General features: G+C 28.2%; 1 protein-coding gene across 1 annotated transcript in view; it reads right to left on the bottom strand.

Annotated features, from left to right (window-relative positions):
- Window positions 1–27128, bottom strand: part of pigeon (gamma-secretase activating protein pigeon) — a 78686-nt gene that overhangs the window by 24506 nt on the left and 27052 nt on the right. The window contains exons 6-11 of the mRNA XM_075359874.1: window positions 26055–26285; window positions 18020–18190; window positions 9510–9672; window positions 4968–5320; window positions 2292–2468; window positions 1319–1528 (exon numbers count right to left, since the gene is read on the bottom strand). Of these exons, the coding sequence (XP_075215989.1) occupies window positions 1319–1528; window positions 2292–2468; window positions 4968–5320; window positions 9510–9672; window positions 18020–18190; window positions 26055–26285 (1305 nt within the window). The remainder of the gene's footprint in view (window positions 1–1318; window positions 1529–2291; window positions 2469–4967; window positions 5321–9509; window positions 9673–18019; window positions 18191–26054; window positions 26286–27128) is intronic.

Genomic DNA, 27128 nt, shown 5'->3' with positions numbered 1-27128 from the left:
TTTTTTACCTCCTTGTACAAAGTAAAGGAAGTATTATGATCATGAAAAATTTCGGTTTTCAGATTTCATCAGAAATATCCATTTTGACTAGTTTCGACATGATGTCTGTATATACATATATGCATACAGATGTATCTCACATAACTCAAAAATCATTAGCCGTAGAATGTTGAAATTTTGCATTTAGTAGTACTTAAATTTTTGATTGCATAAGTAGTACTTATTCTCATTGGTTTCAGAGTTATAACCAAATAGAATTTTAATTAATGAAATATTTGGATCTTACAGGGGAAGGCATATCGGTTTAAATCAGATTTCATCTCCTTTTTTTTTAACTATTTTTTTTTTCTTTTTAATTTAAATATATTGATTTATTAATAATTATTATAGTATAGTATAGAATAGTATAGTATATACATATAATAAAGTGACAAATGAAGAGGTATTGCGGCAAATAGATGAAGAAAGAAGCATTTGGAAAAATATAGTTAAAAGAAGAGACAGACTTATAGGCCACATACTAAGGCATCCTGGAATAGTCGCTTTAATATTGGAAGGACAGGTAGAAGGGAAAAATTGTGTAGGCAGGCCACGTTTGGAATATATAAAACAAATTGTTAGGGATGTAGGATGTAGAGGGTATACTGAAATGAAACGACTAGCACTAGATAGGGAATCTTGGAGAGCTGCATCAAACCAGTCAAATGACTGAAGACAAAAAAAAAAAAAAAATAATTATTAACCTCAGAGTGTAAAAAAAATTATGATAAACAATAGCAATAAAAAAAAAAATATATATATATATATATATATATGTGAAAAAATATCACAAGTTATTAATAAAATAAACTTTTATTACTTCTTATTTAAAAAAAAAAATGTGTATATGTAATTTAATAGGTGTACAAGGAAGTTATGTGGTGTCCAGATCAGATTTTTTTATATATTATTTCCTCACTATCTATTGATGATGATGGTTTAATAGTGGAAAAGGCCATTTACTTATATATATTAATTTTTTTTTTTTTTTATAAATGTTTATTGAGTGTTTTTGCTTTCTAGTTTATTTCAATAAAAATTTAGCTTATATCTTTCTTTATAGTTAATGTAGTAAAGATTAATTAATTAAAGTGTAATTACATAATCATTAAACAAACTTCTACTTGTTGATGCAATATATTCAATTTATGTCTTTTCTAAACATAATATTATGTAATGGAGATAATGTGTCATGATTACATGATATGTTTTCTTATTTTCGTTTAGAAGTCTCAAGGAACTGCTTTAAAAAATAAAATTGATAGGGTTAATTCCTGACCTGATAACAAACAAGTGAAACCATCAATTTCTCAGCAACAGTAGCAGGTCTAAATCTAGATTCTTTGGGAGCTGAAAGTACATCCCAAAGTGCTGTCCACATATCTGCTCTGTAAGGCATTAAACGTTGACGAGGTGATAATAACATAACAGATGGATTCCAAAGATCTTCTTGTCTTAATGACATGCTCAGTCTTGTAGTAGGCGATACCTAAACAAAATACAATATCTAATAACCAATATAATTTCCTATTTAAAAAAAATTTCAGTTGTAAATCCTTAATGACTAATTTTTATTAAGCATATGCTAATACACTACTGCTAAAACTCATAGTACAATTTAGGTAAAACATTAAAAAAATGTATTATTTTTTTTTAAAGTAAGGTTTTAAATTGATATAATTATAAACATAAACCTGCTCAAATCAACAGTCAATCTTTCAATAACAAATCAATTTAAATCTTATTTACCTTTTTTTGAAAAATGACATAAAAGTCATAGATTAATGAATAATTATGAAAGACTGAAAAAACAATAGAACTGATTGATAAGGTGTAGTAAAATATTAAATTATATTGATTGAAACATACATATTCAAACTTTGGTTAAAGATGAAAATGAAATGATAGTTAAGATTTACAAATCCAAAATATTGAACTAGAAGGCAAATGAAACGGAACTGGAAGCCAGACAAGGGAAACATGGCTAGATAAAGTTAAAAAGGTAATAGGATAGATAGATAGGATAGATGTGGTAATAGGATAGAATAGATTGATATTCTTTACTCCCTGCCCACAACCTAAGATACTGTATAAGAGAAAAAAAATGTTTAATACCAATCTAATATTTAACTGCAGCATTTTTCTTATGAATAGACTTTAATGTTAACTATCTCTAACAATCAGGCATTTTACAGTTAACTTAAACAAATAATTAATTAAAAGTAATGAAAACTTTGTGTAAATACACAGACCTTTATTTGCATAGTTGTGCTTGGACTAACTGTAGTTAAAGGTAAAAGATCTAATAACGGAACAGCATCGGTAGGTAAACCTCTTAAAGTAGATGCATATGCAGAACCAACCAATACTTCCTGCATGAGCTTTGGTAAATTCAAATCTGTACAGTTTTTAGCCAGTGGTATCAGCAACTACAACACATCAATGAAACAGTAAAATATCAAATTACTTAAATTATTAGTGGTTTTAAACACCAGCTACCTTTAATACAGTTGAATACTGTATATATCTGTCTGTAAAAAATTACTCTGATGTACATAAAAGTTGCACCCTTTATTGGTCTCTGTGCAAATCTGTTTCAACCAAAGATTTTATTTACTTCTTTTCTATGTTTTGGTCAAAAGTGAATCACTGAGCACATATTTTAGAAAACATATATGTATGCTCAAATGTTTTTATAAAAAAAAAGAAAAAAATACATAAAAGTGCATAGAGATATTTTTTTTAATAAAATTAGAGACTGTAGCTAGTAAAAAAAAAAAAATCTTTTTGACTGTCATGAGTACAAAATTGTATTAGCATTATACTAATTGAAAAGCACTGTACTTCCAAAAATAGAAAACTCCACAATTTAGTAATAATAGAAATTATATAATTTTACATAAGCAAGAGGAAAAATTTAAATACAAAATATAACAAACATGGTCATGACCATTTCATTGCATTTCACTGACACAGACTAAAAATGTATTGCGTTTTATAAGTTTTCCTGAAAAACATTATTCATGATGAAAAAAGTTGTTTAGAAAAAGAAATACAGGAATTTGACTAATCAATAATTTTCATGAAAAATAATTTGATTAATCAGTTGCACAGGTTTGCTTATAAATAAAAACGTATAAATAAGAAACAAGCTGTTTCTAAGTCTTTAGAAACAGCTTTGTTTCTAAAGACTTCAAAAGAATTAAAATTCATGAGGTGAATGAGGATACAATCCTCCACTTCATACAGATCTAAATCAATGATTTATAACTAAGTCTATTTCTTATAGATTTATATTTCTCTAAGAATAATGATGATGTTTACTATACATATATTCTTTGTGATGAACAGAGTGAAGATAGAACTGATTACAGTGCATTTGGCATGCTTATGTGCGACAGTATGTTTGATTCAGCAAAGAATTCATTTTTCTTAATAAGGTTAGCATAGGATGCTTTTATGTTGAAAATAGCACTGCCAGTTTCAGAAGTGATTTTATCTCATATTACGTGGTCCAAAATATTTTTAGTTAAGGAACCCAACATATATTGAAGAGAATTACAATCTCTAACAAATTATCTGGTTCCTGCAAAAAGCTAAATCAGCACGGTTGACTACCATGGTTGTAATGCTAATTTCTTTTATTCACAAATAAATATTCATAAGGCTACAATAATGAAGAAAATTCATAATTTCTTTCAAAACTGACATTATTACCTCTGAGAAAGAAGTAGGGCTTGTATTTCTCTGCTTAGACCCAGTACACCAAAACCCATTTTTCACAGAACAATTAATCTTAGAAAGTACATAAATTCTTGGAGCTCCAAGGTAAAATCCATTATATTAGTAAGTTATTTTATAATATACATATTATTTATTATATTATATTATATTATATATTTAATATTATATTATTTATTTTTTTAAATAAATAATTAAACAATGCCGATTTTTCTTATTTGATTCTTGTAAGGCAAAACTCATCTATAAGACTGGAACGTCAACTTTTTGTGACTATCTAAAAATAATACAATAGAAGCATTTAAAAACTGATCTGTAAAGATAATAATTGAAACATGTTATTTGGAGAACCTGAAAGAAAGACTGAAACTAGAAGAAGTGTTTTGGATCATTATAAATATAGAAGAAATTGGTGACAGCCAAACAGTGCCTGGAAATTGGTAAGTTAAAATTGGAAATTGGTTAGATATGATATTCTTAGAAACCTTTATGAAAGACATTACTGTCAATGTATCTAAAGGCTACTGTATTACAAATTGCAAGTGATGTTTTCTGTATTCATTGCTTGCAGAGAAATTTCCTTATAAATAGGGAAATTACTGAAATTTGTTTACAATTTATAAATAAACTACCTTCTATTTTTAAATGTGTGAATTATCAGGTTGTACGATAATAACAACCTCGTACAAACAAAATTAAAGAATACTAGTTGAAATATTCAACCGTTACTTACCTTTCTAACTAGAATTAAAAAATTTTTTTTCAGTAATTTAAAGAAAAATATTTGTATAACGAAATAAACAAGATAATATCATAAAAATTAAAAGAAATAATGACTCTTAATAAGTAATTAATGTGTCGAAACCAGCTTTGACATGAACAGCAATAGTGTTCATTTCTCTTAATTATTCATTGTGAATTCAAACCACAAAAGCCATACTACAGGTTTTAATCACATTTTGTTTATCAAGAGCAATCAACACAAATTTGATGTTATCAACAACTCACTAATAATATTTTCTTAAGCAGTATAATTGAATCAAATTTGATATAAATTAAATGAGATAGATGGAATCAAATATTTTAGAATTCAATAAAAATTATATTAACTTTCAAGCAAAGAGTTATACATACAAATAGAAAAAAACTTAGTCCTAAAACATAATTAAAATAAAGTTAAAGGTTACCTCAGTCAGAAGATTAGTATCTCCAACATGTATTAAAAAATAATGTAGTATGGATAATTTATTTTCAAGAATCGCATCTTCACATTTAAATGCTTTAACAAGATGTTCTGAAGTAACATGAAGTGTAATAACATCCATTGTTGTCATGTTTAATAATAAATTATTGATAGAAGACTGTTCAGAATAAAATGATGAATTTGACAGTAGTTTTACTAAACGAGATGATGAAGATGATGATAATGGTGCAACATCACTCATACTGCTTAAGGCAATATGACAACATGGTTCATGATTTGGGCCAATGTCAAGTAAATGAACAAACAATCCTGGAGTGTAAACAAGCAAATGCTGATCTGAAATAAAATTTAACATTCATTTCAGTTTAGTTATACCATGAACAAAATTAACCAAATAGAAACAATTAATAGTATTAAAAGAAAATTAATGAATAAATGATACACTACAATGTTAAATTTCTGTTTTGGGAATGATATTCAGAAATAAGTACAGAGAATGATAAAATTTAAAAAAAAATATGTAATAAAACATATATTTCTTCTTCTTCTTCATTAAGGATTAGGCACACATGCCTGTATCAGTCAATAACTCTAACATTTATAGAACTGACTTTCTTCAAAAGCCTCCCTACACACTCTTTCATCAGGCCAGTAACTCACAGTTTCTCTAGAAGCAAATATAAAATAAATTACATGTTGTCACAGAAATGCACCTCCAGTAAAAGACTTAGCTATCACAGAAGTGTGACTCTGGTAAAATAAAAATTAATTAAAGCATGAAAGCACATAATTCAGCTGTAAGCCAAGGATTCAATTGTTCATATGATCCTGCTTGTGATATGTGTTGATCAACTGTGTTGATTTTTACCTAATATTCAAATAAAATAATCTTTTTAATTATGTATTTAACAGTTCTAAGAACCAAATTGAAACATGTTCAGTTGTGCATAAAAGTGAAAACCACCAAAAAAAAAAGTAACAAAAGATAATGTTGAAAGTAAGAGTCCAAGACTGCAAAGCTGACTGATTTTTTTGAACAAGTTCCATATGATACATTAATCCCGGATTAGAACCAATCTCAGTCATCAGAAGAAGATACAAATATCACTTTGATCAATTCAAAATCAAAATATGATGCTGTTGATATCATCGAGATGTCACAAGCAAATTCATCTAGGACATCTCACTACTGGCCTCACTTTGCCTGTCAATCTCTACTGCAAATGCCTGATACCTCTATTGCAAATTTTAATATAAGTTGCTTTACAAAACATTTTGAAATTGAAATAATTTTTGAAAATGAAAGTTTAGTAGGCCATGGTGATGTTGGTGAGATAATTCAGTATACAAAGGATGAAGTAAGTATAGCAAAAGATCCACAGATGTGGCTTGATTTCACTCTTGATGTGGCTTACTTGACTGCTTATGTACCCAGTGACTGTCAATACCACAATGGACCATTTGACAAATCTTTATCAACATTTCAGTAATGGCAAACCAATAAGGTACTGCTCACAGAAACTTTTTCTTGTGGACAAAAGTCAATGGTGAGAAATAAAGCAGAAACTAGTTATAACATTCATCATTAATGGGATCAGTTTATTGTCTTGTTAGTTAACGTTTTATGTCTAAAAATTTCTCACATTTTGTTACAAAAGAAGGTTTCAGTGACTGATAAAATAATATTGTAATTGTTCCAACATGAATAAAGCACTTCTCACAGAGTCTTTATGATAAGATAATTAACCAGCAAACAAGGAGAAGGGTCAGGGCAACTGTTGGAAAAACAAATTCTGAAAGTTTACTTATTGGTAACATGTCTTGAGGCTTATCACAGCTGTTATTTGCACATTAGCTGAACGTGGTTTGGCTTTTGGAGAAACAGAAGATAGATTTGGATCATCATTAACTACAAGTCTCTTACAACTCTCAGGTTTGTTCGTTTTTTTAGGTGGACAATAACCACTACAGGAATATTCATTAGGGTTGAGATATGGTTTCCACGAGTACTGGCGATATAACAGACTACTCCAGTAGAGTGTGCGTGTACTGCAGCTAGAGCTTCATACAATTGGGTTCAACCTGGTGCCCAGAGAACATCATTTAAGATTTACTATGTAGAGCCATACACCCACTGGCACAATTGTTTCCACCTTGGGTTACAGTTTTGCAACACCTGCGGTGTTGTGAACAAGGTGTTGCAACACCAGCAAGTGCAAACGTAAGAAGAAAGAGTGTAGGATGTTGTTAATTGTGTAAGGGTATAAGGTATATGTTGTAACTGGTGTAGTGTATGTGTATAGTGTAAAGCGTTTAGCAGCTCTGAGTATAGTAATAAGAAAAGCTGCATAGGCTATGGCCAAGGGGATGTCAACCCCAAAATCTTAAAGAGTAAGACTCCTCATCAGAGAAGTTGTACTGGAAATGAAAATGTCTCTACTGGAAATAACAGCAATTTTGACATTTTTCCTTCAAATTTTAGAAATGTATAGCTGAAGACCTGCCACAAAAGGGAGACACTAGAAGAAAAGAAAATGATATTATAAATAAGATGCAAGAGCTAGAATTCATTATTATGTCGAATTCTTTGAATGAGATTCTGCAAATTTTCATAGAGTAAGCCAAGAATGATAATGCTACATCCTCAGATGTAAACCAAGCTGCAGAATGAGGATGTAAACATAAAAACAAGTGCAGATCTGTATGGATCATTAGCTGACTAACTGTCCACATCACATATTGAATTTGAAAGATATGAAATTTTGTTTGAAATGAATACAGCAGCTCTACTTGTGCTCAAGAAACATTTGTATGACATGTACACAAGTGAGTATATTCAACTAACAATATGAATGCTTTATGTTATACACTTTTTTATAATTCAACTCTCAAATTTTATAGTAAATAATTGTAACTGAAATGCAAAAGCTGATATAAAGTAAAACATATCAAGCCATACCACATATGTAAGGCAAATGTATGTTTTATATATAATATATATGCACATTGTAATCCAAAAGAATCCAGACCCAATGATTTGGTGACCAGAAAAATGTGCCTGCAATCTCTATAATGAATAAAAAATTAACCTCTCTATAAAAAATTTATTAACCTCAAATAAAAATAAATAAATAAAACAGAACTGAACTTTTACTTTTAGAAGTTAAATAAATTTTTATTTTCAATGTTTCTACTGGCATAAGAACAACTATCCAACAACTTGCAATCACCAATCCAAAAATGAAAATTAATCCCAACACTGCTTAACTTTGATGATTAATTAACTTATGCATCACTGTACTAACTTACTTTTGCATAATCTGTCAGTTAGAAAAAAGTTCTTCTGACTGCACTTTAATAGCATCACAGTGAATATTTATCACTAAGTTTCAACTAAAGGCAATTCAGCTTAAATCACAACATTAAATACAAGAACTAAATTACTGTAGTTCATACAGACTGTTATACACTAATTTCAAAAAAGGATTTAAAAAATAATAATTCTCTTTTTAACAGATTCTTTTTAACAGACTCTCAGGTGAAATTAAACGCTATTAAAATTGAGAAATAAACTGAGGGCTAAATTTGGTTTTTCTTTAAGGTTTTTGTTCTAAAAAATTGAATAAAAGTGGCCTCAGACCTCTACCTCACTTAGGTTTTAAGAAAAATGGGGTAAAACACAAAAATGCTTTGTCGGAAAATACACTTTTTTAAGTTTGGAGTAAAATAACTTTGTTAGTTTATCAGTAATAAACAAATAAAAATTTCTAGTTAACTTTATAGAGAAGTTAATTCTGAGAAAATTGATATAAATAACTGTCTATTAAAATTAAATAAATTTGAGAAACTCAACTTTAATTACAAACAAAATACACCAACTGGATCAGAAAAGCAATTTAAAATCACTTTATCAAAAATAATTTTTGTTTACTTTTTCTAAAAACCTGCTGCAAATAACTGTGCCAAATATCAATCAGCTTTTTAGTTTTTAAGGGAAGGAGAATCAGCAACGAGTGAGTAAATAAATAAAGCTGTTCCATTCATTCATTTACATAGATTCACTGAAATATACTATAAATGTTAAAAAATATTGGGGTGGCATCAATCACCCCTTGACACTAAATCTCACACCATCATTTACATACCAAATTAAACTACAAGATAAATACTGCATTATAAACTTATTGTGTGAATTACATAATAAGCCTCAGCTGGCATCAGCATTTAAAAATTTAAAAAAAAATTGTTGATGCAATTTTATTTAAGAAAATCAGAGAAAATATTTATGTGTTACTATGAGTGTTTTAATACATTATAATCCATAATACTGCAGTATGTTTCATAATATAATTAATTCAGAAACATTATCATTACATATCAAAATAATTTATAACATACTCAATTAAATGAAACACACATACAAAGATTAAAAAACAAAAACCAAATAAATTAAAAAATCAATATTGCATACTATAAATGCTCAAAAAATAATGGAACCTTCTAATAAAAAAACTACTAAACTTACCTCCCTGCATAGTGAAAGTAGGTCGAAGAGTAGAGGCTTGTGAGAATGGTACACCAGGCATAACACAATGAACTACTTGACCATGATGTAATAAAGTAACAGAGTATGCAAAATGAACTGTTTGACTATCACATAACATATCTGATGCAGGTGGTTGTACTGGCTGAAAATAAATATAGTAAATTAAATGAAAGTAAAAGGTAATTCAAATTTAATCTTGTGTATAAAATTTGATTATAAAAAAATTATATTAAATTTTTAATATAAAAGAATTCTACACATCAACAATTTCTTTATAGTAGATTAATGAACAATATTCACAGCACACTCCTACAATATTTTAAGAAAAAGAAACAAGTTCCACAAACAAGTTATAATCCATAATAAGTAAATTTACATAAAAACCTCAAAATTTCAAATTATATGGAAATTGCTCTTTTGTTCTGCCAAAAAGCATTTGGAACTGTCTATGCAGTTCCATCAATGGAGTTAGTAGTGGTACAATTGTGAATGGAGCCTGCTTTAAAAATGATTAGGAAGCTCTTTTAGGTTTAGTTGAAAAATATTTTTGATATATGATGTATTTGGTTTTTCTTGTCAAACTTAGTATGACTGTAAATGTCATACTGTACCAGCATGTTAAGAATCTGAACTTACATATGCTTTGTATTAAGTTTTCATGATGTGGTTAATGTCTTGTATTCTGTCTGTATGAAGTGACTTACAAAATTCTATTGCTATTGAACTGAATGTGACTTTTTATCTTAGAGTCTATGAGTGAATTTGTGTCAGTCTGTCCAGTGTCTTATCCACGTCATTTTTAAGAGAATGAAATACAATTTTAATAATTTAAAAATATTATCACATTTTGTCATGTCATTCAACAAACAAAATAAAATATATTAGTATGAGTAAGACAACAGAAAAAGTAAAATAAAGTATATTAGTAAATGAAGCCACATGCCAAATATTAATAGAATACATATTATTCATATATTTAAAAAAAAGACCATTAGTTTGGCATTATTATTATAATTCAATCAGCATAAATCAATATCAACCATAAATCAATATATCTTTCTTTCTTTCTCTAGTACAAAAATGTGAAAATCCTAAAAAAAGACAAATTCAGAAATGCACATAAAAGAAAACTTGATTTCTGAAAATTTTTAACAAGTTGAAGAGTAAAAGAATTTAGAGAATCTAATAAAAACAAACAATTATTTGAGATCTAATTTTTATTGAAAAACTAAACTGATCTTTGTACCTCTTGATTGGAGGTTAAAATATTGTAGAAATAAGATCAAAATCGAAATATGATTATAAAATAGTAATAAAAAATAACAGATTGAAAACCTAGCCAAAATAATGCGGTACAGCCTTAACTTATTGCCTTAGAAACATTTTCTTTAAGTAAACTTTTTAAATTTTATGATGACATTCAGAAAGGAAATAGAAAAGGTGCAGTTAAATTATTTATTGTTTATGATAGTTAATCTCAACAGTTAGCTTAATATTATTTTAATTTGTAACTGACTAAAGAAATTGCCTATAAATTTTAGGTTATGTTTTTTTATTTTATGTTATGTTCAAGTTTCACTTTCATAAACTGGACCAATTCAATTGGTACTTATTTTACTTTGTAGAGAGTTCCTCTGGTAGTCCTGTTTTTCTCAGATAACTTAAGTGGAAAAACTTAACAGAAAATTCAAATTTTCTACACACGAATTAAAGATTTTTTGCTTTGTCTGTCATCACAATTGTTGGATATTTTACTTTTACAGTATAATGATAAATAATGTAATGCCAATGTGATACTAACAGTATTTTCACATACAAATTCAAGAAAATTAATTTGAAAACTACGGTAAAAAACCCATCAACATTCTTGCATTCCAAAGACTTACAAAATCTTTATATATTTCTCTGTATTCCTTTTCATCAAAACTCAAAAAAAAGAGCTGGCAATGAATTGCATAACTTTCCCAGTTATGACCACGCTACACTGGTCATGTTATGCAATCAATTTTTAATCTTATTTTTTTTCAATTCAATCATTGCAAGCTAAAAAATTTTTAATTTAAAGTTCTGAAAAATTAGAATTTCTTTACTTTTTACTAAACTTATTTTAAAAGTTTAATATTTAAAGTTTTATTTACTTAATGTTCAATTTTATACTTTCATTTATTTGTCTGTGTCGAAAATATACATTTAAAAATGAATATTATTTTCATAAGCTATCAAAAACAATTTTTTTTTTAATTTTAAGCAACTACCACATATTATTAAACATAAAGTTACGACAAAACAAAATCACATAATCAGATAAAGACTCATAATTATACTAATATTATATTATTACAATATAAAAGCAATATTATCTATAATTAATTAATGATATTATGATACTTAAGATACAGTAATAATGTGTCAAACTACATAAAAATTGTATTATTAGAAAATACACAACAAATAATTGTTGTGTAGTTAGTAAGGACATTTTAATAAAAAATCACCATATTGCATAATATATACAATAAATTAATTATCATTACTAAATGTTATTTACATATATATTAAATTAACTGATATTAATATGCTTTACTTAAAATATTACTAACATTTATAGCAAAACAGCTAACTTCTTTCTCCTAGATAATAATAATGTATTTACAACTTCCTTGAGTTCCGGTTACAGATCTGAAATTTAATCCCATGAAATTAAACTACTACAAGAAATAAACTTCAAAAAGACTATTTTGTAAAAAAAAAAAAAATAAATAAATAAATGAAGTAACTAACTAAACTGTTTTAAATATAATAAATAAAATAATTGTTATTAAAAATTTAATAACCAACATGTGGGTTGATAAGTGGTTAATATGATTACTGATCAACTAATGACATCAACAATGTGTGTTACCACACACATTGAGGTATATGTCTTAACACACACAGATTTACTTTTAGTTAACACATTTAGTTCATTTTGAACTAGATCTATGTATGAAGTAGTATATTGACACCATACTTCTGATTTTGAGGATTGGTATAATATTAACTGTTATGTTGGTGACACTAATTCAAGAAACTTAAACCATAAAATAACTAAATAAAACAACTCTTACTATACAACTGAATACAGTTTTTTCTTTCTTTTTTCCATGACTGCTTTTTTTTGTTTTTTTAATCAAGTATAATAATTACAAATAAAGTATTAACTACTTTTTATTTTGCGAGTTTTAATTGCTGGATCATAAACTAAAATATCTTTCTATATTTAGTTCTGTTTTAATACTTTGTTAGGGAATTGACTTATTAACACCAATAAATGTGCAAGCAAGTGCGCACATACACACATGCACATGTGTGTTGTGTGCATGTGTGCACATATGTAGTGTCAAAGTATTATAATTATTATCTTTTATTATTATTATTGTTGTTGTTACATTCTTTGTTAATCTATTTTTACTATTTATTTTTATATGGCATTATTTCTGTAACCATTTATTTTATTCATTAATTCCATTTGTAATTCAAATACTTTTTTGTATATATTATACAATAAACTAATAAACGAAAATGTTGATTTCTTGCTACAATTTGTTTTCATTCATTATTTATTATTTAACTTCATTCCATGCAAATACACTTATGCAATGTGATTCATGTTTATCATGGAACAAGAGATAAATATTAAAAATTAAAACTGCCAAAAAGAAATTGCTCTTTAATGTGGGAAAATTAAAGAGCATGTGGATGAAGATTTTGTTTACAGTATTAGTATAAAGTATAATTTTTTCCAAATTTATTTAATTTATCACAATATATATATATAAGGGTTGTCTGAAAAGTTTTTTAGTCTAATATAGAAAGACGTATTTTTTCTGTCAAATATAGTTTTATTTTTCAACAAAGTCTCCTTTCAAGTCGATACACTTTTTACAGTGATGCTCTAACCTTTTTAATCCTTCCAAATAGTAGCTGGCATCTTTCTCTGCAAAATAGGCATTTACATATGAAATGATAACCTCCTCATCCGATGAAAATCTCTTTCCTCCAAGTGAAACTTTAAGGTTAGGAAACAAGAAAAGTCGCTTGGGGCCAGATCTGGTGAATACAGTGAAAAGTTAACCAATTCAAAGTGCAATTCGAGAATTTTAGCCATGGCGACTGTCGAGTGTGAGCAGGAGCATTGTCCTGATAGAAAAGCACTTTCTTCTTCAACTGTAGTTGTTTTTTTGCAATTTCTGCCTTCAGCTTGTCAAGTAATGATGCATAATACTGCCCCGTTATTGTTTTTCCTATTTGAAGATAATAGATAAACAAAATTCCGTTACTATCCCAAAAAATAGTCCCAAAAATCTGGTCCAAAAAAAGGGAAGACAGTTCCATCCCGTCTTCCCTTTTTTTGGACCAGATTCACCCTATGCAGTCTACTGTTTTGTCTGTTGTTTCGTCTCAGGAGTGTAATGATGGATCCATGTTTTATCTACAGTTATGAATCGCAAAATATCATTCGTTTTGCTTAAACTGCTCTAGCAGGGCCTTGCAAATATTCATCTGAATGAGTTTTTGGTTCAAAGTGAGCAAACACAGCATTGAACATGCAAATAGCTTATGCATATCCAATTCTTCAGTTAATATATGACAAACATATTCTTTCAATATGCCCATAGCCTCTGCTATCCCTCTAACCTTAATTCATCGGTCATCCAGTACCATTTGATGAACTTTTTCTATGATATCGGTGGTGGTTGTTCAGTTCCATGTCCTCCTTATTAATGATAAACAAATTATGTAACTCTTTTCTTCTTACTTATGTAAGGAATATGTTAATATAAGTTGAGTTCAACAGCTGTTTTATAATACATTTTTGTCTTTATAATAATATTGTTAATTAATTCAGTTTTTAAAGATGTATTAATACTCAATTCAATTCAGTTAAAGATGTAACTTAAATGTGAATCTAAACAAAATACTTTAATATAATACTTCTTAAAATATAAATAATGTATATGTACATTAACAATGTAATAACAGTTAATTTATATGAGCATTAACTACAACAATGTGAAATAAGTTACTAATAAACAATATTAAAATAAATGAAATGTATCTAAACCTGTTATAAATGACATATAACAAGGTATGATCATACTAACAAGGTATTTATTGAAAGATGTTAATGATCCAACGACATAAGTTCTGAATACTGGAAGGTGCATTTAGGCACAGTTATTCAAAAAGTGGTTGCAGTTTTTGGCCATCCCAAACACTCATAATCAACCAAGCTGGTACAACCATGTTTAAATTCAGCTGCCCATCTTTTCACGGTGGAAAATGATGGGACAGAGTCCCCGTAAACAGCCCCAACTTGGTTTTAATTTGCAGAGGCATATTGCCTTTCAAATGCAAGTAATTAATCACGGCACAATATTCGATTTTTTCCATTTTCACAAAAACACTCACACTGACTTACTCAAACTATTATAAACAACAACTGAGCATCCAAAATGGCTGAAATTTTAGCGAATACCTTTCAACGCATGTGCGAATATATTCCCTATGTTTTGTTGACAAGTGCTGCCATCTTCATGTTGAGGCTCAAAAATTTTCAGACAACCCTTGTGTATAAATACAAAGTGTTTATAAAATGGTGGGCTGGCTATACTTTTTCAGATTTTACTTGTAAAACTAAACAAAAAATATCCTTAGGAAAAATGGCAATTTCTCCTTTGTTCTCCTCCGGACTGCCATTTTGTTATTTTTATATACAAATTTAAATCTCCAGTTCGAATAAACAAATCACATTAATATTTGGAAAGCGTCTTGGTAATAAAGTTTTAAAGTAGAAAAAAATCAGGAATTAGATACCTTGGCAAATTTAAAAAGTGGCGTCCATGTTTATTCTTCAATCCGTTATATCTCTGTAAGTATTAGTTTTATTAAAATTTATGTAATTGCTAAAATATTAAGCCTTTTATTTTGAACAATTTTATTTTTTAAGATCAGTTAACAAATAGCCTAATTATGGAAGAAAATTGATGTAATTTTATGTTTGTTTTCATGTCCTCCACTTTAAGTTCTATTTGATTAAATATTGTTTTTATTTATTGTTAATTCTAATATTGTAAATTAGTATTAGATTAAGTAATAGACCTAATAATTAAAAAATAATAAAATAATTGATATTAATTTTTCACTTTTGAATAATTTTATACAGCGACTACTACTGTTGATCATGTTAACAATGTAAAAATGAAGCTTTCTTCAACAAGAATGGTGTTCAAAACGATCACAACCAGTGTACCTGGAGCAACAAGAATTCTCATGGTACCTTCCAAAGTACCCATCAACAAAGATTTTCCCTGAAAATATGGGCAGGTATTTTTAATGACTATCTTTTTGGTCCTGTCGTTCTACCAAATCGTTTAAATCATTGATTCCCAAAGTGGTCCAGGTGGACCCCCAGGGGTCCACGGGAGACTCGATGGAGGTCTATGTTGGCGTAGTGAAGAACTAAAATGTTGCTTATTATTTTTAGTTTGCTTTTTACCACTCTGAATGGGAAGTTTTCTAAATAAAATAAGTGAGAATTAATTGCTTTCATGTGCTGTGAGTAGATGTCAAAAATGTAAAGTTGGATGGAAGCATTTTTTTTGATTGGCCAACTTTACTTTTTTGACATCCACTCACAGCACAGTCGATCAAAAATTAACCAATCAATTCTCACTTTTTTTTCGGAAGCTGTTAGTTCGTGGAACTCCGCCGTAACGCAAATTTTCATAGTTAGATCTAATCTTCACATTTTCTGTCGTCTGGAAATATGGCAGAAATGTAGCTGCAGGGGGTCCACCGGAACCAGCAAAATTTTGAAAGTGGTCTATGAGAAAAATAAGTTTGGGAACCTCTGGTTTAAATGGAGAAAATTATCTTGCTCATTTAACCTAAAATCTTCAATTTTTTTTGGAAAACCTACTTCTACAATTAAGAGGAAATATGTGGTTTCACCACGATGGAGCTCCAGCACATTTCAGTCAGTTTGTATCAGATTTCCTGTATGAAACTTTCCATGAAAAATGGATAGGCCGCACAGGGCCAGTGCCCTGACTACTCAATCGCCTGAATTAAACCCTCTTGACTTCTACTTGTGGGGCCATTTGAAATATATTATTGTTTATTCAACTACATTGAGGATCTTCAACAAAGGGTCCAAAATGAATTTCAAGAAATTAGGAATACTCCTGGAATTTTTGAACGGTTAAGACAATCTCTCAGTAAAAGACTGGAGACTTGTGTAATTTCTAATGGTGAACACTTTTAACATCTCTGTTAACTTTTAACAATTGTTAACAATTTAATTGCATCTAATGTTCTACAATAATTAACGTAAGATTATCACAGGTAGTTGTTTTATTTTTTAATTATTAGGTCTATTATTGTGAAAAAATTATTACTTAATCTGATACTAATTTACAATATTGGAATTAACAATAAATAAAAACAATTAATATTTAATCAATAGAATGTAAAGTGGATGACATGAAAACAGACATAAAATTATATAAATTTTCTACCACAATTAGGCTATTTGTTAACCGCTTTTAAAAAATAAAATGTCATTTTGTTCAAAATAAAAGGTTTAATATTTTAGCAATTATATAAATTTTAATAAAATTAATATTTATGGAGATATAACGAATTGAAAAATAAACATGACCACCATTTTGTAATTTGCAAAGGTATTTAATTCCTGAATTTTTCTACTTTAAAACTTTATTACCAAGACACTTACCAAATATTAATGTGATTTGTTTATCCGAACTTGAGATATAAATTTTTATATAAAAATAAGAAAATGGCAGACAGGGGGAGAACAAAGGAGAAATTGCCATTTTTCCTAAGGATATTTTTTGTTTAGTTTTACAAGTAGAATCCAAAAAAGTATAGTCAGCCCACCATTTTAGAAACCTGTTCACGCGCACACACACACGCATGCGCACACACGCACGCACACACACACACGCACACACACACACACACACACACACACACACACACACACACACACACACACACACACACACACACACACACACACACACAGGATATAGTATATATATATATATATATATATATATATATATATATATAGCCAATGACAATCCCGCTAATGTAAGGATTCCAGGACAGATTCATAGGTTCATACATCTAAATTGGTTCAGCTGTTGAGCTGCAATGGTAGAATAAACATACATACATTTACACACCCTAAATCATTACATTCCTTTTTGGGCTGTCATCTAAAAAACTTTCATCATAAGTTTTCTGCTATTAGGAGTCATTTATCTCTTAATGACAGTTTTACTTTCACTACGAAATAACAAATTTAAAGAAAAAAAATCTTAATACAAAAATTAATAACTAGGTAAACTTAAACGAATAATTTAAATATTTTAAAAGTGTTTATTTAACATATTAAATTTAGTTAAATTGTAACAAAGTACCTGGTAAAGGTAGTAATGGCAAATACAGAGGATTCCTTTGGAATCAGAAACAACAGTTACATCTAACAAACCATCATGAACTCGTAATGGTACTGGAACATCTTCATAGAGACCTTCTTCTATAAGAGATTCTTCACCAACCATTCCAGGAAGATTTAATGGTGTATTCAACTGTTTTAAGGAAACAGAAAAAGAATATTAAGCTACTATACAAAGAGAATATTTACTTCCATTTTACATAAACTCCCAAATCCAGAATCTTAATCCTGTAAGATTTTATTATACTACATTAATAAAGTAAAGAAGGGATGGATTTCAGGAAGTCTGGGCATGTAAAAATCTTTTACCTGTAAATGACACTATCTAAGAAAACTAACTAAAAAAAAACTAACAGTTTTTTTAGTTAGTTAAATAAGTTAGTTAAGTTATCACATAAAGATTAATTAATGATATTATAATACTTAAAATACAATAATCATGCTTCAAACTACAAAAAATTTTATTATTGGAAAATGCTATTACACAAGTAATTTTTGTATAGTTAAGTAAGGAAATTTTAATAAAACATCACTACACTGCATATTATACATAATAAGTTAATTATCATTATAAAATGTTATTTATATACATATTAAATTAACTGATATTAATATGCTTCACTTACACTATTACTACAATTTATAGCAAAACAGCTAACTTCTTCCTCCTAGATAATAATAATGCATTTATAACTTCCTACTATTATTATTATTGCAAGAAAAACATTTTTTTAGGCCTTTGTAAATCTTCACTTAGATTATAATGTAAGATGACTATTTAAGAAAAAAAAGGTGTGCACACTATGAAATTAAAATTAAACAGCATGATTAAGAGAAAAATTGTAAAAACCAAAGAGCATCATTTAAAAATAGGAATTTACCTTAACAAACAAGTTCTTTAATAAACTATAAGATAATAGTAAAGAAAAAACACTTATCTTTTTTCTTTTATACAGTCTTGGAGAATGATAGAAAGAATACTTTATATATAGGTTATTAGTTTAAAACAATGAAACAAAGGTTTGGGTAGCAGTGAAGAAAAGAATATGTGAAAGGAAAAAGAAAATGTAATGAAACTGCAAAAAGAAACTACTTACTGACTGGAATATAGGTAGAAATAACAACTTCATGCTAAGCAATGAAGATGAGAGAAAAGCAATAAGAGAGGTATATGAAAACAACAAAATAACATTATGGAACACCTTACAACACTTACAGGAAACTGAAAAAAAAGCAAAGAACAAAATAAAACATGGAATAGACTAGTAGTCGCTCAGAAATCAAAACATTATGACCAAAGAATCATACTTGTATAAGTATAGGCAACCCTAGTTAACATAAGAGTTCTGCTTATTGATTTGAGATTTCACTATTGAGTTGAGGCAATGTACACAAAGTGAGGAAAGTAAGGAATACATTAATTTTTTGCTTCACATTATCTATCCTAGTCTTCCTGAGATTCATGTAAAGCATCAAAAAGTTATAAGTGACACCAGCCAAAGTTGTTGCCTCTAAAAGTAATAATGTTTACATCAAAGTCCAAAGTTAATCCTCATTGCAAATAAAGTGAATATATCACTAGTATAATTAGGCATAAACTCTACTGCAATAGCCTTACTTTGCTCATTTGTAATAGAATATTTGGCTCATTGAAGAATGCTTGTTATTCTTGAGAAAAGCTTTTTTTGTAATGACTTGAAACTTATGTCAAGCCATCTAAAACTACTACAATAACGGTAACTAATACACATAAGAATTTGGCAGAAAAAAACTGGCACTTAAAAGAATGGACTTTTGGGAGAAAATAGTGTACAGAAATGAAGAACTGGAGAAAAAATTTCAAAGATGAGGATATTTTTCCAGAACAAAAATAGTTTTTATTTAATGATACTTCCTAGTGACCAAGAATAATAAATAGTATTCATTGACTAAAAATAATAACTATATTTTCTTTACATTTAATATAGTTCATATGCTAATATTTTAATTGTAACTTTCAATAATTGGATGATCATATTAACATTCTAAAATTTATTTGATAAATTATCAAAAATTTCAAAAAACATATTATTATGTGTAAGTGTGTTTGTGTGTGGGGGGGGTTTAGGAGTGAGATAATATATATCTCTGATAAACAAAGAGTGCAACATCAACTTGTATCTACGCTTAAAGAGGACTGAGAAGTGGCAATTAAATGCTTCTTAAAGATTACCGATACAGAGTAAGGGATAAACTTGTTAAAATATTAATGTACAGTGGAAAAACACGTACCACTCTTTTGAGTGAGAATACAAGATCCTAACAGAAGAAATGAGCTTTATTTTATCAGAAGTATGAAAGGAAGAAGTAGTGGATCTCAAGGAATAAAGAAATAAGGATGCTATTAGGACATGGTTAGAGAATAAGTGAAAGTAGAATAACATGAATGTTAGACAGAAGGCCAAGATGTAGATATAGGTATAGATAGAATGAGAAAGCATGTGAAAAAGAAAAGTAATGAAAGTTAAAGGAATGGTAGAAGGATAGATACAAGTACAGACTCTTTACTCATTACTCAATCCAATAAGTTGAATATAGGGCACAGCGGGTGATAATTTCTGATATATGCTATAGTTTAACTTGTAGTGGAATCAAACCCATTACTCAATACTCATTTTGTGTAATAGCTGTTTGAACACAAACTTGCTTCAACATGCATTTTGTAAACATAACTACCACTGTAATTTAGGAGTTACACCTGTATAATTATTTCAGTATGAAATCCAAATAACTCATGAACATACACACAAATTCCTATAAAAAATTACAAAATCTAAAAAAAAAAATGAATTTTATAACGCTTTATAATAATGTATAAATTTTGCAATGCGTGGGTAATGTATAATACCAAATGTTGGTTCTTTAACCAGCTTCTGAATGTAAAAAGGATATTTTAAAATTAAGAGATATTTATTTCCACAACATATAAATAAGTAGAATATTTAGAAGGACTGTGATTTCCTTTATGAATTAACTAAACATACACATTTTAATTATGAAATAGATTGACTATACATATCTATGTATAGTCATCTATTATATCATTCTTGAATTGAAAAATAAGGTAAATTGGTTGTTAATAGTATCCTACACTATTCTAATCTGAACTGAACTAGATAATACAATACATATCACAACAATTTATATTGTGAAAAAGAGGAAAATTACAAGATCACAGATCTCTTACAATAATAGAAAAAAAATAATAAACTTGATTTCATGTCTTAACATACTGCTCAACAAAAATCAATTTTTAGTTCAAATGTCTTATATTAAAGCAAAGTAGTGAATAAAACTTAAATGAGTGAATGCCTGAATAAATAAATCTTTGAATAAATAAATCTTGAATGAATAAATACTTGAATAATTAAAACTTTAATGAATAAATCTTTGAACAAATCTTAAATTAAACAAAAAAATTACATTGAATGTAATACAAAACCAAAAAAAGAAAAACCATTTATCAAAACACTGAATTGAGTTAGTTATCAGAAATTGGTAATATCACAATTTATGAATTGATCTATGAATAATTCCAATGGATGTTTAATATCTGTGATATGTATGAGACTGTCAGATGCAAGATATGTTTTTTTCAATTACACCATAATTCCACTGTAAAGGAGAAGTATTTTCATTTTGAGATTATTACTGAATCACCTGTCCAGATATTAGTTTGAGGAGTTTGCCATTTGTGTCACTGTTGCAACTGATAAACCTTCGACCACCTTTTCCAAATAAATTAAATAAATTCTTGAAGTAACTGCCGATGGCCCAAACAATTGATAATTTCAGTGGAATTTCAGTGACGTCAGCTTCAGGAATTGAAGTGATAGCAGAGGCAATAAGAAAATGTCCAGGTGTTAATGGTTGTGGATTCTTTGAATCAGAATGTATGTAAATAAAGGATGAAAATGTAAACAAACTTCGATTTGAGCAAATGCAGTGTATAATTCTTCAAAGTTAAGAATATTTTGTCCTACTACACGACAAAGATAGAATTTAGTGCTTTTTATGTTACTTTCCTAAAATCCACTAAAATGCAGAGAAGAAGTTGGAATGAATGTCCAATCAATACCTTGTGATGTTGTAAAAGACTGAATATTGGATTGAATAATTTTAGACTTGACTAGTGTAAATAATTCATGAAGAGTATTATTTGCTGCCCTGAAGTTCGTTCCATTATCGAAGAATATTTGAATAGAATGAACTCATGAAGACAAAAAATTGATATTTGACCAGAATGATGAATCTTGTAAGAACTGAAGAGGACCATACCATTACGAATCTAATTTTTGAAATCGTTCAGGATAGCAATCACAAATAGAATGTCAGCAGCAATCTCAGCTGAATTTATACGATGCCATATGGCATTAGAGTTAAATCGTTGAATTTCTGATATCCTCTTAGCAATATTTTCATTCCATTTAGACAACTCACCTTAAATTCAGTGCAGTGCAATCATAGTGTCAGAATATAAATAAATTTCATTGATGGTAGTATTTAAAAATATTATATCATTTACTGAGTCAAATGAGCTAAGAGTAAACAAGCACGTAACTCAAGCCTTCAAGTCTTGATAGAGAAATCTACTTCAGTGGTGCAACTCTAGATTTTGAACACAGTAAGTTAGGTGATATTTTTCCAATAGAGTAAATGATTCTGACATAAACACAACTTGCATAACCCTTGAGTGATGAATCAGCAATTTCATGAATTTGAAATGATTTAATGCAACTGTTTTTCTTAATTGATCTATTAATTATAATATTGCTAGCTAATCTTAACTGATTGTATAGAAACTGACAATAAATTATCAGGTAAGATGTCATCCCAATGACATTTAATTTGCCACAATGTTGCATAAAATGTTTGCCATAAGAATACTATCATCCCAATCAAGCCTAGTGAGTCATAAATTCCAGCAATGATAGTTAGACATTTTTTTTTTTAATAAGTGTGTTAGTCCTTTTTATTAAATTCGAATATTAATTTGTCTGAATGAATATTCCATTAAATTCCAAATGTACGTCTATTTTCATTTTTGCTCCATGATACATTGAAGTCTCGTTCAATGGAATTAATTACACTTGGATGAATACCAAATCATTGGAAAACCATATTGTATCAACAAATAACTTCCACCCAATTTTAATTTTTTTTTTTACATCTAGATCATTGCATCTTGCTTCAATGAATGATACACTAATTATATGAACTGAGTTCAGACATATGACCTAAGTTTAAGTATTCATGAATAAAATCAGAGCAGTCATTCTTAAAAGTACAATTACAACTAAGTCTATATTCCAAATTTAGAAATCTTTGTTTGGCATTGCCAAGTGAATCACCAAGTTTAATAGCATTTGATTTCTGAAGAAGTGCGATGAAAAATCTTCCATGTTTGGAAGATATGTGTTTTCGGAAAAATAAGCTTACACAAGAAAAGTTTTCCTTTGACAGTCATTTAGAAAAATTAAGTTTTTCAAGTTCCTAAAATTTCTCCAAGAAGGATAAAAGGTTAGAATTGTCATTTTGAACAAAGAATGATGAAATGGGTTGTTTATTAAGTTAAAAAAAATTCCAGCAAGAATGTAGCCTAACCTAGTTTCCTGAGTGACTGGATACTGAGCATTACTGAGTGAATTTATTTGGTTTGATATGGCTGATATTAAATTCAGACCAAGAAAAATGTCGATTTTAGAAGAAATGTTAAGTCTGGATTGGATAAAAATAAATTTTTATATAAGTTAAAATTACTGTTGAAAGACTCTTCTGGAAGATTGTCTGTTAAGTTTGGCAGTACAGCATACTGAACTTCGAAGCTGAAGTATTCATAATGGTAGTTTAATTTGAGTTTGATGCTATATTTGGATCGACAAAAAGAATTATTAATACCGGAGATCAGAAATTTACCCAACTACCAGAATCTAAGCGTATTCTGCAATTTCCATATTTAGTTTTTCTGCAGTTTCCATATTTATCCATAGTGTTACATAGCACAATAGATAAAAGAACAATTTCTGTTTTTCTGCAATTTAAAGGAACAATGTGTATTAGAGTCACTTTTAAAATTAATGTTTTATGGATTAATGAATGATGTATCTTCAAACAAATTTTACACACATGCTTGTTGAGACAGCCCTTAATAAGATGACCAGGATGAAAACTGTTAAAAGAGCTGTCAAAGTTCTTTATGTTTGTCTATACATAGGTTTAAGAATTTTTTACATGTATATAAGTAATGATTTGATTTAAACATGTGACAAAAATACCTTTTAAACTTACATGATAATTGAGTGAATTGTTTTTACAAGTTTTACTAAAATATCACTGTGAGCTGTTTTGATTACTGATTGGTTTAGTACCAAACATATGTAAAGTAATAGCTGATGAATGAGATATAATGTTAGGTTCCATTTTATCAACCACATTTTTCATTAATTGTCTTCTAGCTTCAAGAAAATCAACTAATTTCTAAATTAGTGACAAAAATTTCAAAATTTGTGACAAGCAATCTCTTCTTCCATTGCTTAGCTATGATAGGATCTAGTTTGGAAATTAACAATTGCATGGAAAAAAGTTCAAAGACATCCACTGGTAAATTCATGGTCTTAAGTGAATTTACGGTTGAAGTAATTCAGTAAATAAAATGAGAAATGCTAGATAAAGATTCTTTTTCCACTGAATAAATTTTTAGAATATTATCAGAATGATGAGTAATTTATTGTTAAAACTATTTTTTAATATATTAATTACTATTAGTAGTTTTCTATTGGTAATAGATAAATTTTTAATTATATTAGATGCTGTTCCCTCGAGCATAGTACAGAAATAATGGGGGTTTTTAAATATCACATAAATTACTTCCGGAATGTACCAAATCATTGAATATACTAAAATAATGTTACCATTCAAGAATATTTCTATCAAAAGATGGCAATGTAATGGGTGGTAATTGAATCTGATTAATTGTATTGAGACTTATATTTTGATTTGTATTTGAATTAAAAAATTATTAATTAATGTGTTTAGTCTACATTCTATATTGCATAAATTATCTTCAATTTGAATTCTGTTATCTGAAACATTTTCATGAGAATTCAGTTCCTCATTTTGTAATTGAATAACATCATATTTTTGGGGTAATTCATGGAGATTTATCAGATTTATTTTCAAAGAGTAGCCATCATCAATTGGATTGTCAAAATTATTAACATATGTTTGTTTCCTAATGATTGAGAATTTAATGACAGTATGTTTACTCTTTAATGCAGTCGAAGCTGTCTGTAAGTATATTGAATTATTTATCATCATTTATGATTACAATTATATAAAATTGAATAATAATAATAATAACAAATATTGAAAAAAAAAATAAGGATGAGTTGTTATGTAATCCATGTGGCTTTAAGCAATGGAATGTCCTTAACTAATAATTTGTATCTTCACAAAATATCACATCACTTTAAAGAAATATAACTCGACACTGAATTTAGCTATCCAGCCCGGAGGAATAATTTTTATGTACAATTTTTGGCATGCTTATTTACATGGCTAATACATTGTACCAAATCCTGATTCTTTAAATGAATGTAAAAAACATACTGTAAAATTGATATTTATTTTCACAACACAAAAATAAGTACAATGTTTAGAAGGCCTATGCTCTGCAATGTCCTTTATGAATTAATTTAACATACACAATTTAATTATAAAACAAACTGACTATGCACAGATATTACATCATACTTGAATCGAAAAATAAGATATATGATGACTGTTGATAGAATCCTACATCATGAATGAATGCATTCCAAATTTGAACTTAACTGAACAATACATGTCACAATAATCTATATTCTAAGAAGAAAATTGCAGAGTCTAGGACTCTTATAAAAATAAAGAAAAGATAAGCTAGATTTCAAGTGTTAACAAATATTTATAAAAACACTTACTACAGTCTCGTGTGGCATATCATCATGAAATTGTAAAGCAGAAAGAGTTGGAGCAAGTTCGGTTTCATCATCTTGCACTTCTCCTTCAACTGGTACTGGTGGAGGCTTACGGTAATGAATAAAATAAAGTGACTGATGAATTGCATCCCACTGAGCCCAACAGAATGCTCGCACTATTGTCTCTATTAACACTGCATCGGTGTTATTCTCCTGGTCTACACACTTATCCTCCTAAAACAGGGTTATTAATTTATTTTATAAATTTTAAGTAAATATTTGTACTTTATGATAAAAGAATTTTTATGAAATAGTTCCATAACGAACTTTGAAAATATAATCCATTATTTTATGAACTTCTTTACCTGTGGTTGCACAAAGCAATAATTATAAACATTCTGCTTGATTACTTCCATATAAACTAAGAAAAAATATAAATGTTCCAATTCATAATTTTTAACAATTATTTTTACATTTTTAAAAATCAGCTCATAATAATAATTCTACAAACGTTTAAAACCACTGCTTTATAAAAAGCTGTAAAGTACTATATAGATACATAGCACTACATTTTACGTTTTAAGTAAAACATAATATCACACTGTTCCCACAAAATATATTATAATAAATGCAAACATAGCTTCTGGTAAAAATAAATAAGCAAACAGTATTAAAGTGATTACTTTAATACTTACAAGGCCATATACTGAACTCAGGAGCCTAACATTACATTCACAAATTTAAATTGATACAATATAATTTTTTATTCTAAACACAAGAGGGAAATTCCATCCTGTTTTCATTTAATCATCATCAAGACAATCACAAAAAATACCTCTGCAGAAACTGAAGATTCACCTACAAGAACAAAATAATTAACTAACAACCAATTGACTCCCACAATAACTAATACAACAAACACACTACCTCTACAATAGCAGGTTCTTAACTTTATTTAAATTATCAATTCCCATGGTCATTATCAAATAGATTCTAGTTTATCATTTTATTTTTTACATTTTACTGAAAATATTATTTCTAAACTCAGAAACTAGAACATTATTTTAACCTGAACTG

The sequence above is a fragment of the Lycorma delicatula genome, chromosome 3 (genome assembly GCF_047948215.1).
Source record: "Lycorma delicatula isolate Av1 chromosome 3, ASM4794821v1, whole genome shotgun sequence".
Taxonomy (NCBI): domain Eukaryota; kingdom Metazoa; phylum Arthropoda; class Insecta; order Hemiptera; family Fulgoridae; genus Lycorma; species Lycorma delicatula.
This window is presented reverse-complemented; position numbering and strand designations above follow the sequence as displayed.